This window comes from Pseudopipra pipra, chromosome 27 (assembly GCF_036250125.1).
Source record: "Pseudopipra pipra isolate bDixPip1 chromosome 27, bDixPip1.hap1, whole genome shotgun sequence".
Classification (NCBI taxonomy): domain Eukaryota; kingdom Metazoa; phylum Chordata; class Aves; order Passeriformes; family Pipridae; genus Pseudopipra; species Pseudopipra pipra.
Genome location: NC_087575.1, coordinates 2,923,476 through 2,937,664, shown reverse-complemented (window position 1 = coordinate 2,937,664; position 14,189 = coordinate 2,923,476). Strand labels below are relative to the sequence as shown.

Here is a 14,189-nt window from a genome sequence, read left to right as displayed (position 1 = left end):
GGAAATAGAAGATTTGAGTTTCTACGAGCCATTCCAGCTGTGCACGATTCTTTTGCAGGAAGACAGAGGATCTGTGGATCTGCATTGCCATCTAACGGCAAGGGAGAGCTTAAAGCGCTCGCTGGGGCCGGCGATGGGCTGGAACAGCAAAAACCAAGGAGGGAACGGATGATCAGCACAGATTGTCCTTTGCTCTAAAGGCAAATCCTGCCTCTGTGACTGAAGGGTCTCACCGGAGAAGGGCAGCCCAGAGAAAGGAACGGCAGCCAAAATCTTGCAGCAGATGATGCTGGTTCCTCCTCTTCTGGCATCCTCTCCGTTCTGTATTATCCAGGAATGTTAACATGCATTCAGGGTGGGATTTGCTTTCTTCTGCTGCACCAGATGCTGGCAGCAAGACAGGCATATTTCAGGTGCTGAGTGAATTCTGCCATCCTGTTCAAAGCAATGTCAAATTCAGCATCTCAGGTGTTCAAAGACACTGCTGGGAAATGCAGATAACCAGGATTATTTAAGAGAAGTGGTAAATTTCCCTTGGATATAGCTATGGGAATAGCACAGCTACCATTTTGGTCACACCTAGCTCAGTACCTTGTGTTCATCTGTGGTGACTAATGGATACTTAATGAGAAAGTATGAGAGAGGGGTATTACTGATTGGTACTGCCAGTCTGGGAGACAGCCCTGCAGGGAGAGCCCACAAAGCACAGAAATCCAGTGAGATGTCAGGGTTTATGGATTTTGTCATTTAAAAGGAAAAGCCAAGCTTGATGTTCAGTCTAGGACACCTTTGCTAATGATACACTGTGTTATACAGTCTCTACAACAGAAACTTTACAAGAGAGTGGATTGTTAGGAGCTAATAACATTAATAAAATGAAGGAATTTGGTAAAGGATTGTCAACAGCTTCTTTATCCTGCTTTTAAATGTTTCTAGCCTTGACACATGCAGCTTTGCATATGAGGAGGAGCTGGAGCTGGATCAGTGTGAAAGAGAGGAAGGAGATCTTTAATGACCAAAGTTTAGAGCAGACCAGGAGCTGCAGGAGAAAATGGGGGATATAAAGTGTCTGGTTTTCCCAGATAATGAAATGGAACATGGTGTGGGTCCCAGCTAACTTCTGGGCCACAAAAAAGGAGGAGGGATTGAGAGCACAGAAAATGTTGAGACCTGCCAGACTTCAGGCCACGGGTCCGACCACCCCCAGTCTGTTCAGATGCCTGCTGTGACATGCTTCCCAGGCAGCCTGCTGCCAAAGGAATGAGCACACTCTCCAACAATCCAACTTCATTTCCTTCTGGTATCCTCTCATATTTACACACCAACCTTGCCAAGCCGTGCTCAGCCCAAACAGTCCCTCTGAAAGAAGAGGAAAAACAAAAGAATTCTTACAGCCTGTATAGCACCTTCCTGCCTGCCTGAAACAAAAGAAAAATAAATTGTTCTGAGGGCTCTTCTTTCTCTTCTTTCTTGGTCGCTCACCGTTTCACAAGCTAATGAAAGCCAGAGGCTTGTGGGAGTGATGGGATTATCATCACTGAGTGAATTTTTCATGTCTTTCTCTGCAGTTCGTGAAGCAGGGAAGAGAAGAAGGGAATGTACCTGGTTGAAGGGCTACAAAGGTGACATGTTCCTTGATGTTCCTTTCTAAATGTGGCTCTGAGTCACGATGAAGAGCTGATTAGAAAAATTACCTTCCTGCAGTAGAAAGGCAGAAGAGTCTCGTTCAGTGTTCGCTTCCCCAGCCCTGACTCCGAGCTTGCCCGAGCCTGTGGCAGGAAGGGGGTTGGTGAGCTGGCTGGAAAGCCACTTGTGCTCCTCTCAATCATAGAAATTGTGAAGAGGCTGCAAGAGCAGCCATAGGAACAGCTCGAAATGCACACCCAAGGGTACAAGCAGCTGTAGTCCCACAGAGCAGCATGTATGGTCTTGCATCTGCCTCCATCACACGAGTTCCTACATGTGCTGGGTCAAACGGGGCCAACGCAGTCCTTCCCCCTCGGTTTCCTCCCCTGCTTGATGCGTCTCCAAAGCTGCACCCCAAAACCTGCTCCTCTGAAACAGAGCTACAAACGGAGCACATCCAACCTTGCGGCGTGCGGGACCACGGGGTGGAACAGGCCTGGAGGCAGGATGGCAGCGATCATCGAGGGAGGGAGGCCCTGGAGGAGCCACAAAACACAGCTGGATGGTTTGAACTGACAGGAGGAGCAGTGTGAGCTGGACCACCAAGAAAAGCTATTAGAGGTGTATGTTGTCCCGGAGAAAGCCGGTGGGGATCACCACAGCTGTGCCAAAGAGGCAGCTCAGCACAGTGGTGGCTGCCATGACCCCTCACCAGCACTGACCCCAGCTCAGCTCCTGGGGTTTCACCCTCAGCCCAAAACCCCCAAATCCCTACAACAACCTACTGCCCTCGGCGGAGAAATGCCAGCCATGATAGCGATTAACGTGGTTTATTGGGGGTTAATGACACTTCCGCAGGTTTGGGAACACTGTTAATGTAGTGCCTCATCCCTACACCTTAAACCTACACCTTAAACCCACACCTTAAACCCACTTCCATGCTGAGGACCTGCGTGGTTTTATCTTCTACTGTTCAAATCACAGAATCATTTAGGCCTCTAAAATCATCAGGATTGGAGAAAAATAGGAAAAAAAAAAAAGCCCATGGGGCCATGTCGTTTCAGCGGTACCTCCGGGCTGGAGGAGGGGAGAGAAATGTGGCGATTTCTGAGGGGAAAATGCAGATTTAATTACATCAGGTGTGCTGAGGGGCGGGAACACAGTAAGTGGCAAAAGCCAGCATCGGTTTCTCAGCAAACGCTCGACTTAGAACCGTTAAAAATTCCGATTGTTGCTTTATATATAGGAGGAGAAAAAAAAAAAAAAAAAAAAAAAAAACACCAAGCGGCTGCGCTCGGCGTTATTTAACATCTAACTGCCGCTCGTGAGGCGGTGCCCGGGGCCGGATGAGGGGCGGGCCGAGCGCCCTCAGCCCGCCAAGAGCTGCAGTCCCGGCGCGCCGCCATCTTGGCGCCGCCTCAGCACAGCCCCTGGGGGCGCCCCCGGCCGCCATTTTGGGGCGGGGGGCGAGACCCTCATCGGGCAGTGGGGGGGGGGAGAGGCTTGGTTTTGGTAAATTAATTAATTTTGAATTAAAACCCACTAAATCATTGCCGTGGTTTAACCCCAGCCAGCAACCAAGCACCACACAAGCCGCTCGCTTACTCCCCCTACCAGGGGATCAGGGATAGAATAAGAAGAGTAAAAGCTGGAAAATTCGTGGGTTGAGATAAAGACAGTTTAATAGGGAAAGCAAAAATTAAAAGCAAAAGCCATGCATACAAGCAAAGCAAAACAAGGCTTTTAATTCACTGCTTCCCATGGGCAGGCAGGGGTTCAGCCATCTCCAGGAGAGCAGGGCCACATCACACATAATGGTTACTTGGGAGGACAAACATCATCACTCCCAACATCTCCCTGCTTCCTCTCCTTCCCCTCACTTTAGATACTGAGCATGGTGTCATATGGTCTGGAATATCCCTTGGGCCAGTTTGGGTCATCTGTTCTGGCTGTGTCCTCCTCCCACACTCTCCCAGCCCCCTCCCCAGCGTGGCCATACAAAAGCAGAAAAGGCCTTGGCCCTTTGTAAGCCCTGCTCAGCAATAACAAAAACATCAATATATTATCAACCCTGTGTTCAACACAAATCTAAAACACAGCCCCACACCAGCCACTGTGAAGAAGATTAACTCTACTCCAACCAAACCCAGCACAATTATTCACAAAGGGCAGCCCAGTGCTGTGGGGGCACTTTGTGGGGCTCGGGCCCTGCTCATGGGCATTGTGCTGGTGTTGGCTTTATGTCCACTCTAGTCGTGTTTAGCTAAATAAAGGGCAGATTTTCCCATAAAACTCTCTCCCAAAGGCCTTTTGGTGCCGTGCCAGCTCACCCTAGAGGATGGGGGAGTTCTGAGTGTTGTGCTGAGTCTCCTGGTGCCCTCATGGCTGGGGATGCTGTGAGCACTTCTGAGGGAAGGACTGAGGGGTTGTGAGGGTGTACAGGGGAATTCGGGCTGTGAGTGACTGGGTGGTCAACAGGACCTGGATTGGGCAAAGAACTGGGGGAATGTGAAGGCTGAATCTCAGGAAAAGGCTCTTCCCCCAGAGGGTGGTGGAGCACTGCCCAGGCTCCCCAGGGCAGTGGTCACGGCCCCAAGGCTGCCAGAGCTCAAGGAGCATTTAAGGCAACGTTCTCAGGGACAGAGTGGGATTGTTGGGGTGTCCTGGGCAGGGCCAGGAACTGGACTCGATGATCCTTGTGGAACCCATCTCAGGATATTCCATGACTCCATGCAGGTCCCTGGATAGCAAAGTCAGCGAGTGTTGTTAGGCTGCCCTGGAAGGTGCAGTAATTCAGCCCTGCTACAGTCAGGACAAGGCAGGCGTTGGGCTGTGAGGCTCAGCGAGAGCATGTGAAGGGATGGAGAGGGCATGGGGTTAGGGGGATGTGTTTAATAGAGCTGCAAAAGGAAAACAGGGCTTGTCCTGGGGCTGTTGGATGCTCTGCTTGGTGTCCTCTGGCAGTGGAACTACTCCTGATGTTCTTCCCAGAGCCTGCTCTTGCCTGACAGAGAGAAGGTGACTCCTTCAAACAGCAGAAGAAATAATTTACGGTGATCATCAGACTGCAACTTCAGGTATTGTTCAGTTCCCCAAGTGTTTAGTGAGGGAAATTTCAAGGACAAGCACTCAAACTCAGAGAATGCCTTGAGCCTGAACTTGGTATCTAAATCTGAGCTCTGTTATGTGTTATACTATCACAGATTATAGCTAGTTCCTTAACACCAAGTCTTATTTTTACAGCAAAAAACCTGCTGTCTCTATCCTGCATCTTTTTATAACATAAATTTGGCTACCTCTTAAGCACATGATTGACTGATTGGTTGATTTATTTTATGCATGGCTTTATTTTGGAGGAATCTAAAAGGATCCTTCCCTTTCCTCCATTAGCCTCATGCCATTATTCCAAGAAGCCAGGCCATCCCCCCAGCTCTGCTGGGCTGGTTAATTGCTCTGCACACACCAACGGGTGCTAATCAGCTTTCTTTCAAGCATGTGTTCATATGTCAACACTTTTGCTTCTGTCAGAAGCTTAAAAATGGAAACAGTTTTCTCTTTAAGAAAACAGGACCCAAATAAGGAGATGGTGGAGTGGTGAAGATTCCTCTAGTGAGCCTGTTCCAGCTCATTCCTTAGAAAGGCTGTGGATGGAAGATCAGAGAAGGGGCCAGTAGATCTGGGATTTGTCCAGGGGTCTCTGGGTTTAAAGACCTGTGCAACCACTTGAGCTCATTTTCCCTGTAGCTTGCCGGGGTACAACTTCTTTCTCTGCCCAAGCTGTTAAAAATCTAAAATTTCACTCATCAGATTCTTTCAGTTGCGAGACAGATCCAACCCAGCCTTGAGCAAAAATGGAAGCTATCAAGAAAAAGATGCAGATGCTGAAGTTGGACAAGGAGAATGCCATTGACAGAGCAGAGCAGGCTGAGACGGATAAAAAGGCAGCTGAGGACAAATGCAAGCAGGTAAGTGGAAATAAAATCACTGGCTGTGTGTGTGCTGTGAAAATAAGTGTCACAAAATACTGTGCTGCAATTTTCTGATTCAGAAAGCAAAATAATTTGAAGTCAGGTTTTCTGTTAATCTTCTTTTGAAGTTTTTTTGCCTTTTTGTTACACTTATACAGCCAGGTCTAGGCAGTAACTTGTCAGCCATCTCAGTCTTTGCAAAATTAACATCATCCTCAGATTTATTAGCAGTACTTTGTCTAAGTTTTCTTAAATCTTACATAATTGCCTTAATTTTCTTGTGCTTTTGATTCCATGGAAAAGGCCTTTACTTACTCAAAATCAAAGCTGCAAACCTTGACACCTGTAGGACTACTGCTAATAGAGTCAGCTGTGTCTAAACATTAATTAAGCCTCTCCTTGAAGCAAATTAATAAAGTTCACTTCAAGTCTTTGGTGCACAGAGTGCCCCTTAGAGGTGCCAACTAAGACTCAACAGTAGATATGTTCTATCATTTTTTGTCAAGAATAATCAAAAATATCTTAATTTGGATGCTCTGCTTTTAGCTGAATTTTAACGATAACATTTTCAGTTCTTTTGCTTTTCAATGTCTTTATTCTGGGTGTCTGCCTCCTATTTGAGCTTTGGTATTTTCAGAACAATCTTGAAATGTAAGTTGACTACACTCAAGTTTTTACAGCACTCCTTGTAAAATTACCACCTTTCCCTTTTAGATTCTCTAAATGTGGCTGCTTCTACTACATCTTCCAGACTGCTCTAATATGTTATTAGCATTCATTTGGCCTAATATTTCTTTTTCTTTAGAAAAATAAATCTTTGATCTCACTCCTCTTTTCTGAGTTGTCTCAAAATTTTCAGCTTTTTTTTTTTTTAATGTGGGCACAGTACTCAAGTAGTGATTTTAATATTCATACACAAAGCCAGCATCACCTTCATCTTGCTGCTCACTGTCCCTCTGCTAGAGCACCCAAGCAAAGTTTCAGTTCTCTCACACTCTCTGGTTACTCTGAGTAAAACTATTGCAACGTAACAACGTTCCAGAATAGCACACTACCAAAAATGTCTTCATCATTGAAACCAAAATGAAGGAAGTGCACCAAAACACAAACTATTTTGATAGACTAAATTTGTGTGAAGGTGGAGCTAAACAGATAAATCAGCTTCTCAGCAGACTGAGCTGTTTTGAGTTGCAAATGAAAGGATGGAGCAGATGGGTTTGCAGGCCCACCCTTATCAGCAGCCAGCCTCTGATAACGAATTCTTCAGGGAGCATGAGGCAGTTTGTCATTAAACAGTCTCCCAGCAGGTTATAAATAGCACCATTCTAGTGAATAATATGGATTTATATGGTATGGAGGAGTCTGAGCCTCATGGTAGGATGGAGCATATCTTGCTGGGCCACAGTTAGGGAATAATCCGGGTTGGAAGGGACCTCCCGAGGTCGCCAGGTCCCTTCTACAGCAGGGCCAGCCCTGTTCCCTCCCACTTCCATTTGGGTTGAAGTGTCCTGAACCTCCCACAAAGGAGATTAGGGAACCACCACTCATTTTTTCCAGCTGTACAGGAATTGAACAGTTTCCTGATAAATCACCACGTCTGGGAACAAACACGGAGGCATAATTTAAAAACATTTATAATAATGCTGTAAAACTGATTGTTGCAGAGTGTCCAAAATAAAAATGGGGTGAAAAGGGGCTTATACCAAGTTATATATTAAACCAGATCCCATGTGTGCAGTGGCAGAGAATGTTCTTCAAGGGTGAGATGTTTTTAGTGATCTTTCCCCGGCAACTGCTACCAGTCATTCTCAGACTGTTGTCCCCAGCAGAACTTTGGTCTTTTGTGACTCTTTGTATGTTAAAATGAAGTTAAACTAATACTAAAGAGAGGTTTTATCATATTAAACTGTATCTGATACTACATCAGGATGCTCACTTTGGGGGTTTTCTCTCTTGAAAGGTAGAGGATGAGCTGGTTGCTCTGCAAAAGAAGTTGAAAGGAACTGAAGATGAGCTGGACAAGTACTCGGAGGCTCTCAAAGATGCCCAGGAGAAACTGGAGCAGGCTGAGAAGAAGGCCACTGATGTATGTACCCACTTCCCTGGAACTCTGCTCTGTGTATTTTGTAGGTACTGCACTGTTCTAGGAACGGCTGAGAATTTCTATACTGCAGCACTAGGCTGAGGATAGAAAGGCAGGGTTGTGGTGCAGGGATTTTCTCTCCTCTCCCCTCTGCCAGAGGGAGCCAGAGCTGTTCTGCACAGAGCCCACGGCACACGCAGCTGCCCCCGGGACACGGTGCCACTCGGGGCTCGATGGACACCCAGAGAACTGATGGCACTGAAACGGGGGGAAGGAGTGCTGTGGGTGGGAATTCTTTAGGAAAGCTGAAATCTCCTTTAATCAAGTAAACAAAATCGTGATCTTTGCGGGAAGCCGGGACAGCAGCAGGGCTCCAGCTGTGGCGTAAAGATGCCCTTTGCCTCCATCCCCAGGGTTAAAGAGCAGCCCCGGCTCCCCGCCACACCTCGGCCGCCTCTGGCAGCGACGAACGGCGGGCAGGGCCCGGCAGCGGCGTCACCAGCCCCGAACCCCCCCTTTTTGGGAGCGGGAGGTGGGGCCGAGGAGCGCGGCCGCCGGGGGCTGCACCCCCCCGGCACGGGGATGGCGATGGGAATAGGGACAGGGATAGGGATGGGGATGGGGATGGCGGGGGACGGGGATGGCGGGGGACGGGCGGGACCGTCCCGGCCCTGCCTGCGCCGACTCCCCGGTGCTACGTCACCAGCTGTACCTCCACCTCCAGCCGCGTGACGTCATCGGGCCATTGAAAGGCGCGGGGCCGCCACGTGCAGCACCTCCGCGCCCAGCCCGCCGTCCGCGCCGCGCCCATGGCCGCGCCGAGCTCCCTGGAAGCCGTCAAGAGGAAGATCCAGTGCCTGCAGCAACAGGCGGATGAGGCGGAGGATCGCGCCCAGGTCCTCCAGCGGGAGCTGGACCTGGAACGGGACCTGCGGGAGAAAGTGAGACCGCCCGGGGCTGCCTGCTCGCCTTCTCTCGGTCGCTCTCTTCCCGGGCTGCTCCTTCCTTCCTGTCTCTGGCTCTCTCTCGCTGGGGCGCGCCCGGCTCTTCCTCGCTGCGGGAGGACGGCTCGGCTGCCTCCATCCCCGGGCCGTTCCCGCTCCGCACGCTCGGCCCGCGGGAGCCGCCGGCGCTGCCGCAGCGCCGCGCCCGCCCCGTCCCGTCCCGTCCCGTCCGGTCCCGTCCCGGGGGGAACCGGGCGCGGCCCCGGCGCCCGCTGCTTCTCGCGCTTTGGGGCCGATCCCTGCGGAAAAGGGACACCCATCGGCCACGGGGTCGAGCTCCCGTGGGCACCGGGGAGCGCTTGCGAGTTTAGTAGGAAATGGCTGTTTAATTAGGGAAAAGCGCTGCATGACACGGAGCGGGGAGTTCCCGCCTCTCGGCGCCGCACCGCTGGCTCCGGCACAGCTGGGGAATGTCCGAACTGCTGCAAAATAACTTTCCCTCCTGGTTTTCTCACAGAGAAACGCGAACTCTCCACTAGCGTGCGGCTCTCCCAGGGCTGGACAGCTGGTTTCACTTAGATTTGTGTGTAATCAGCCTTCCCGGCATCTTCCTGCTATTTTATCACATGTCAGCGAGTTAGTTTTACCGTATAAGGACTGCGGGCTGCTGCTGGGAGAGGTGGAGCCAGGCTCACCCCAGCTTCCCAGTGGCCCCGGCTCCAGAGCTTTGGAATCTTGCTGAATTAAAATATGACTTAAAAGTGCCCTGTCTAGAGGAAGGAGTTGCTGCCACAGAACAGATGCCAGTTTTGTACATGATCGATGCCTTGTGTGTAAATCGAGAAAGTTAAACACAGCACTGGGTAAAAAACAAATGAAATGTTGGATAATTTATGACTAGAGGAATCCTGGGTCAGCTTCCATTTGGATCAGCCACTGAACTCCTTTGCAAGATGGCTCAGCTGTGAATGGAAACCACTTCCTCCAGCTTAGGAGTGGTCAGTGACCAAATTTGCAAAGCTGCAGCAAAACACTTTTTTTTTTTTTTTTAAAGTGTTTTACCATAAAGCATAAAACAATCACCCTTCCAGAGTCTGTAGCCCATAAAAGTCTTTCTTTTTTAAAAAAGTTAATCTTAGAGATGGCAATCCTGCTCAGATTTGGGGACAATAAAGTGCACAAACCTGGCAGTTATGAAAGCAGGGCTTTATTTTTCTTCAAAAACAAGCAATTAAAGGAGCCATATCTTAATAAACACATATTTATGGACACCAGTTTGTCCATGTTGTCTGTATCAGGCCTTTCTCCTGGCAATCTCTCCATTTATAAGTTAGTCTATTTTTTATACATTAATAGCAGTTTATTCTGAGTTTATACTGAGCAGTTTATTCAATAATATACAAACCTTATCAAGAAATGCTTTCTGCCTAATTCCTTAAGTAGCACAGGAAGCAAAGTGAACTTATTTTAAGAACATATCTAATTTTTGCCCCAAAAAAGCCTGACTCTGCCATGTTGAGGCCAACTGTCAGGCCCAGCTGACCATGAAGATTCTTCAGTGTTTGCAGGCTCAGGAGCCAGGATGGAAAAGGAACTGGCTCAGACCTCAGCAGTGGGTTGTGACTGTGGTCCAGGATGGAACCAAGGGCAGAGAAACCAACAGTGAAGGTTTTGGAACTAAGCCATTATGGGAACAGTTCGTTTTTTAACTGTAGATAGATTCAGCCCGGTAAAGTGATCCAAAGGTAAAGTGATCCAAAAATCCTTCGATCCTTTGGCAGTCCTGTCCTTTGTTGTGTGGCAGGAATGATAAGTACCACTGAGAAAAAAGAAAGGACAAGCACACACTCCATACCTTGACATTCCTGAGATGCCACAGTTTAAGCAAACAAAAAGCAGAGGCAGAAGGGCCCCTGGAGCTCCGGGGAGATGCCATTGCAGTTTTAGGGGAATTGCTTAGTTGGGAAGGTTTTCCAGCAGCCAGTGGCCTGTGTAACCCCGGCTCTGGGTGGTTGTTTCACAGGCCGAAGGGGAGGTGGCAGCTCTGAACAGACGCATCCAGCTCGTGGAAGAGGAGTTGGATCGTGCCCAGGAACGACTGGCCACAGCCCTGCAGAAACTGGAGGAGGCTGAGAAAGCAGCAGATGAGAGCGAGAGGTATGGCCCTTTGGGACTTTCTTTGGGTAAAAAATTTAATGTATACGAATAAAATATTCCTGTATAATTTAGTATCCGCAGATCAGAGACTCAGAACTTCTTTATAAGCTTGAGTGAGTAATTCCTTTAGCCTTGAAGAACATGGAGGGTCGTAATGGGCCATTTCTGGGTTACAAATATCAAATTCCACTTCAGGACCTTTGAGATAGAAGTGCTAAAACACTCCTACATTAAACACGCTTTGACTTCTGCAGGGGAATGAAGGTGATTGAGAACAGAGCAATGAAAGATGAAGAGAAAATGGAGATTCAGGAAATGCAGCTGAAGGAGGCCAAGCACATTGCCGAGGAAGCCGATCGCAAATACGAGGAGGTAAAAGGGAGAAGGAAATGGTGAAACGTTCAGGAGAGCTCTGAACAACAACTTCACTCCCCACTTTGGTTCCTCTTTGTGCACTCGTTGATGCTCCAACCTTGGAACGTTCCCAACAAGGAGGAGTTTTAATGGTGACTTTGCAGCGTCCTGATGCTAAAAGCACTGCAAAATCTTAATTAATTGGGAAGTCTGTTATGTCTGGGGGGGTGTGATTGATTCCAATTTCCTCATTCCAAAGGAAGCAGGAGTGTAGTGCTTTGAGAGAAATGTGTAAGGAAGCTGTCCCTGCCCGTGGCAAGGGGGTAGAATGAGATGATCTTTAAAGTCCTTCCCAACCCAAACCATTTTGGGATTCTGTGAACTCCAGACTGGCCTGACAGAGCTGTTGTGTCTTTACAGGTTGCCCGTAAACTGGTTATTTTGGAGGGTGAACTGGAACGAGCTGAGGAGCGTGCAGAGGTGTCTGAAGTGTGAGTAACTGTTTAGAACACACTGAAGGTCAACACTATATTTCATTAGAAAAATCTACTCCTGGTAGGCAGCCATGTAATCAGTACCTGTAGAAAAGCTTGTTGGTACATGATATACCCACTTTTCTCCTTTCAGACTTCATTACCTCCTGCCTTGTATGTTTTAGATTCTTTGAAAATTAAATCACACTAGTAATTCATACTTTTATTATCCCCCCATAGTAAATGTAGTGACCTTGAAGAGGAGTTAAAGAACGTCACAAACAACCTGAAGTCTTTGGAAGCTCAATCTGAAAAGGTTGGTTCTTGCAGTGAACTAAAGGGTACAGGCAAAGCCAAAACTTGTAAATAAAATTCATAGAAATAAGCCAGAAATACAAAGCAAGTGAGAGGTTTTAGCTGCCTGGCTGTGGCTCCTGCTCCATCAGTTCTGCCCACACCAGCCTGAAAAGCCTGGGGAAGAGGAGAAAACCACGGAAATGGTGTTTGCAGCTGTTGTAAAAGGAAAAGTGGTTATAAATAGGTCACAGTTTCATAAACATTTATTATTGTTGCTACAACTTCCCTTAAAGAATGTTTATTGTTTTCACAGTACTCGGAAAAAGAAGATAAATACGAAGAAGAAATCAAGATTCTCTCTGACAAGCTGAAAGAAGTGAGTTTGGCCATCCCCAAAAACTGTATTTTGGCATCATTTCTTTTAAGAGCATCCAGTGACTCTATTTCAACTTTTTTTAGGCTGAAACTCGTGCTGAATTTGCAGAGAGAACCGTTACCAAACTGGAAAAGTCTATTGATGACCTGGAAGGTATGGAATGGCTCAAATTTCTTTAAAAGTGGTTGGTTCCAAATCAGAAAACAAATTTTAGGAGTGAGTGGTGGGTTTTATTGGCAAAGGGCAGCAGTACTCATCAGGTGTATTGGTAGATGGGTGTGATGTGTCTACTGGGAAGTTCTGAAAGAGGTTTTCCTGCAAAAAAGTTGGTAACAACAACCTGCTTTTGGCCAACTCAGGGACTCAAGGGCTCGAGATCCCAACCCTACTTAATCTGCTTACTGAAAAGATAATTGTGGGATTGCAAAAAGGAAACGTGGGTGAAGCTCCTGACCGGGCAGCTGTGTGGGTGTTTTGCTTCCCTTCTGATACTCAACCACGCCTCTGTTTTCTTCTCTTGTTTTCCTCCCCAACTGCTTTGGCTGCTGTTGCCTTCTGCCTGTCTCCTCCTCCTGTGGCCTCCTCTCTTCCCTGCACTTTTTGCTGGCCCTGCTGACCGACAGACGAGCTCTACGCTCAGAAGCTGAAGTACAAAGCCATCAGTGAGGAGCTTGACCATGCCCTCAATGACATGACCTCTTTGTGACCTGCCCCTGTGTGGGGGCACAGGGGGGGGCTCCCTCTCGCTGCGTTTCTCAAGCTTTTCTTGCCTGTCATCCCTGTCACTCCTGTGCCACTTCCACAAGTGACCCTTCCACCTCTGTGGGCACTGAGCTCAATAAAACACGATACCTCTACCTGTCAGCCTTTGGGGTTTCCTTCCTTGGGACTTACCTAAACTGTGCTGGTGACACCACCAAAAACACGTTCAGCTCCTCACACAGGGAAGGGCAGACACAGCCAGGGCAGAACCTGGCACTGGCAAACACCTCAGTTTTAGTGTTCCCAGGACACAGGTGGCAACAAAAAGCTTTGGGTGCTTTTGGTGTGTCCTTGTGTTCCACCTGCCTGGTTAAAAACCTCTCGGTGCAAGGAAAACCCAGCAGGATGTGTCCTGTACATCACACATTAAGTCAGAACACAAGTCTGTCACTTCACAAGAGACATGGCCAAAACCCTCCCTAAATGAGAGCAATTGCCAAAAGATGCTCCAGCTGTAGAGGTGTGTTAAACACGAAGGTAAGTTACCACAGGTTTTATTAAAAGGAAAAAGCTGTAAAATAACTTAGCTTAAGTTGTGTTTTCCTTCTTTCCCACTAGAAAAACTTGCCCAAGCCAAAGAGGAGAACCTGGGCCTGCACCAGACACTGGACCAGACGCTAAACGAACTGAACTGTATATGAGAGGCAGGGACCTGCCCGTGGCCAAGGAACTGCCCCGTCCCTGCAGCGCTCCTCTCTCCTTCTTTCTCTCTGTATCCTGGGAAAGCCAATTAAGTTATGACCAGCACAGCCACGCCGGAGGCTCTGGGTGTCACTCGGGGACCTTTTTCCCCCAGACCTCCCCAGGGAGCCCCCGTGGAGCCCCTGCGTGCCCCGCCCGTGGCTGCCCCGCACGGTTCATGACTCCTTTTGTATAACCTGGTAGAAGCTGTACCCGGCAGTGGCGGCACCGCCCGGCCCTGCCCTTCCATATTAAAAATTTCTCTCGGAACCGAGGTTTCCGTGTGGGTTTTTGTGGCGCTCCTCTCCGCGTGACGTCACGCTGGGCAGTGGCAGCAGTGGCGTCACTGCCACCGCCCGCAGGAAGTGACTAGGCGCGCCCGCGGGGAGCCAATCGCAGCGCCGCTTACATCCGGGAGGAGGGCGCGCGCCAATGGCATCGCCGCTTACAGTCGGTAGGGGGCCGCCC

The 14,189-nt window shown here is 48.7% G+C and overlaps 2 protein-coding genes across 6 annotated transcripts in view; one reads left to right on the top strand and one right to left on the bottom strand.

Annotated features, from left to right (window-relative positions):
- Nucleotides 1–14,189, bottom strand: part of TINCR (TINCR ubiquitin domain containing) — a 123,345-nt gene that overhangs the window by 20,592 nt on the left and 88,564 nt on the right. The window lies entirely within an intron of this gene.
- Nucleotides 4,572–13,991, top strand: TPM4 (tropomyosin 4). Of its 5 annotated transcripts, XM_064637473.1 has the most exons (10): nucleotides 4,572–4,703; nucleotides 5,434–5,591; nucleotides 7,555–7,680; nucleotides 10,645–10,778; nucleotides 11,033–11,150; nucleotides 11,553–11,623; nucleotides 11,846–11,921; nucleotides 12,216–12,278; nucleotides 12,362–12,431; nucleotides 13,599–13,991. In XM_064637473.1, the coding sequence occupies exons 2-10, from the start codon at nucleotides 5,478–5,480 to the stop codon at nucleotides 13,679–13,681; spliced, it is 855 nt and encodes a 284-aa protein (XP_064493543.1). In that variant the 5' UTR covers nucleotides 4,572–4,703; nucleotides 5,434–5,477; the 3' UTR covers nucleotides 13,682–13,991. The 5 variants fall into 5 exon arrangements, with proteins under 5 accessions (XP_064493543.1, XP_064493544.1, XP_064493542.1 ...); XM_064637474.1 differs by lacking the exons at nucleotides 4,572–4,703; nucleotides 13,599–13,991 and adding an exon at nucleotides 12,902–13,135 and having other exon boundaries at nucleotides 5,271–5,591; XM_064637472.1 differs by lacking the exon at nucleotides 4,572–4,703 and having other exon boundaries at nucleotides 5,275–5,591.

What these genes read in the sequence shown, in the direction of transcription:
- TPM4 (XM_064637473.1), top strand. Translation starts at nt 5,478, where the DNA reads ATGGAAGCTATCAAGAAAAAGATGCAGATGCTGAAGTTGGACAAGGAG. An exon ending in TGGAAGCTCAATCTGAAAAG is followed by an intron (nt 11,922 to 12,215) that starts GTTGGTTCTTGC and finishes TTGTTTTCACAG; the next exon opens with TACTCGGAAAAAGAAGATAA. An exon ending in GTCTATTGATGACCTGGAAG is followed by an intron (nt 12,432 to 13,598) that starts GTATGGAATGGC and finishes CTTTCCCACTAG; the next exon opens with AAAAACTTGCCCAAGCCAAA.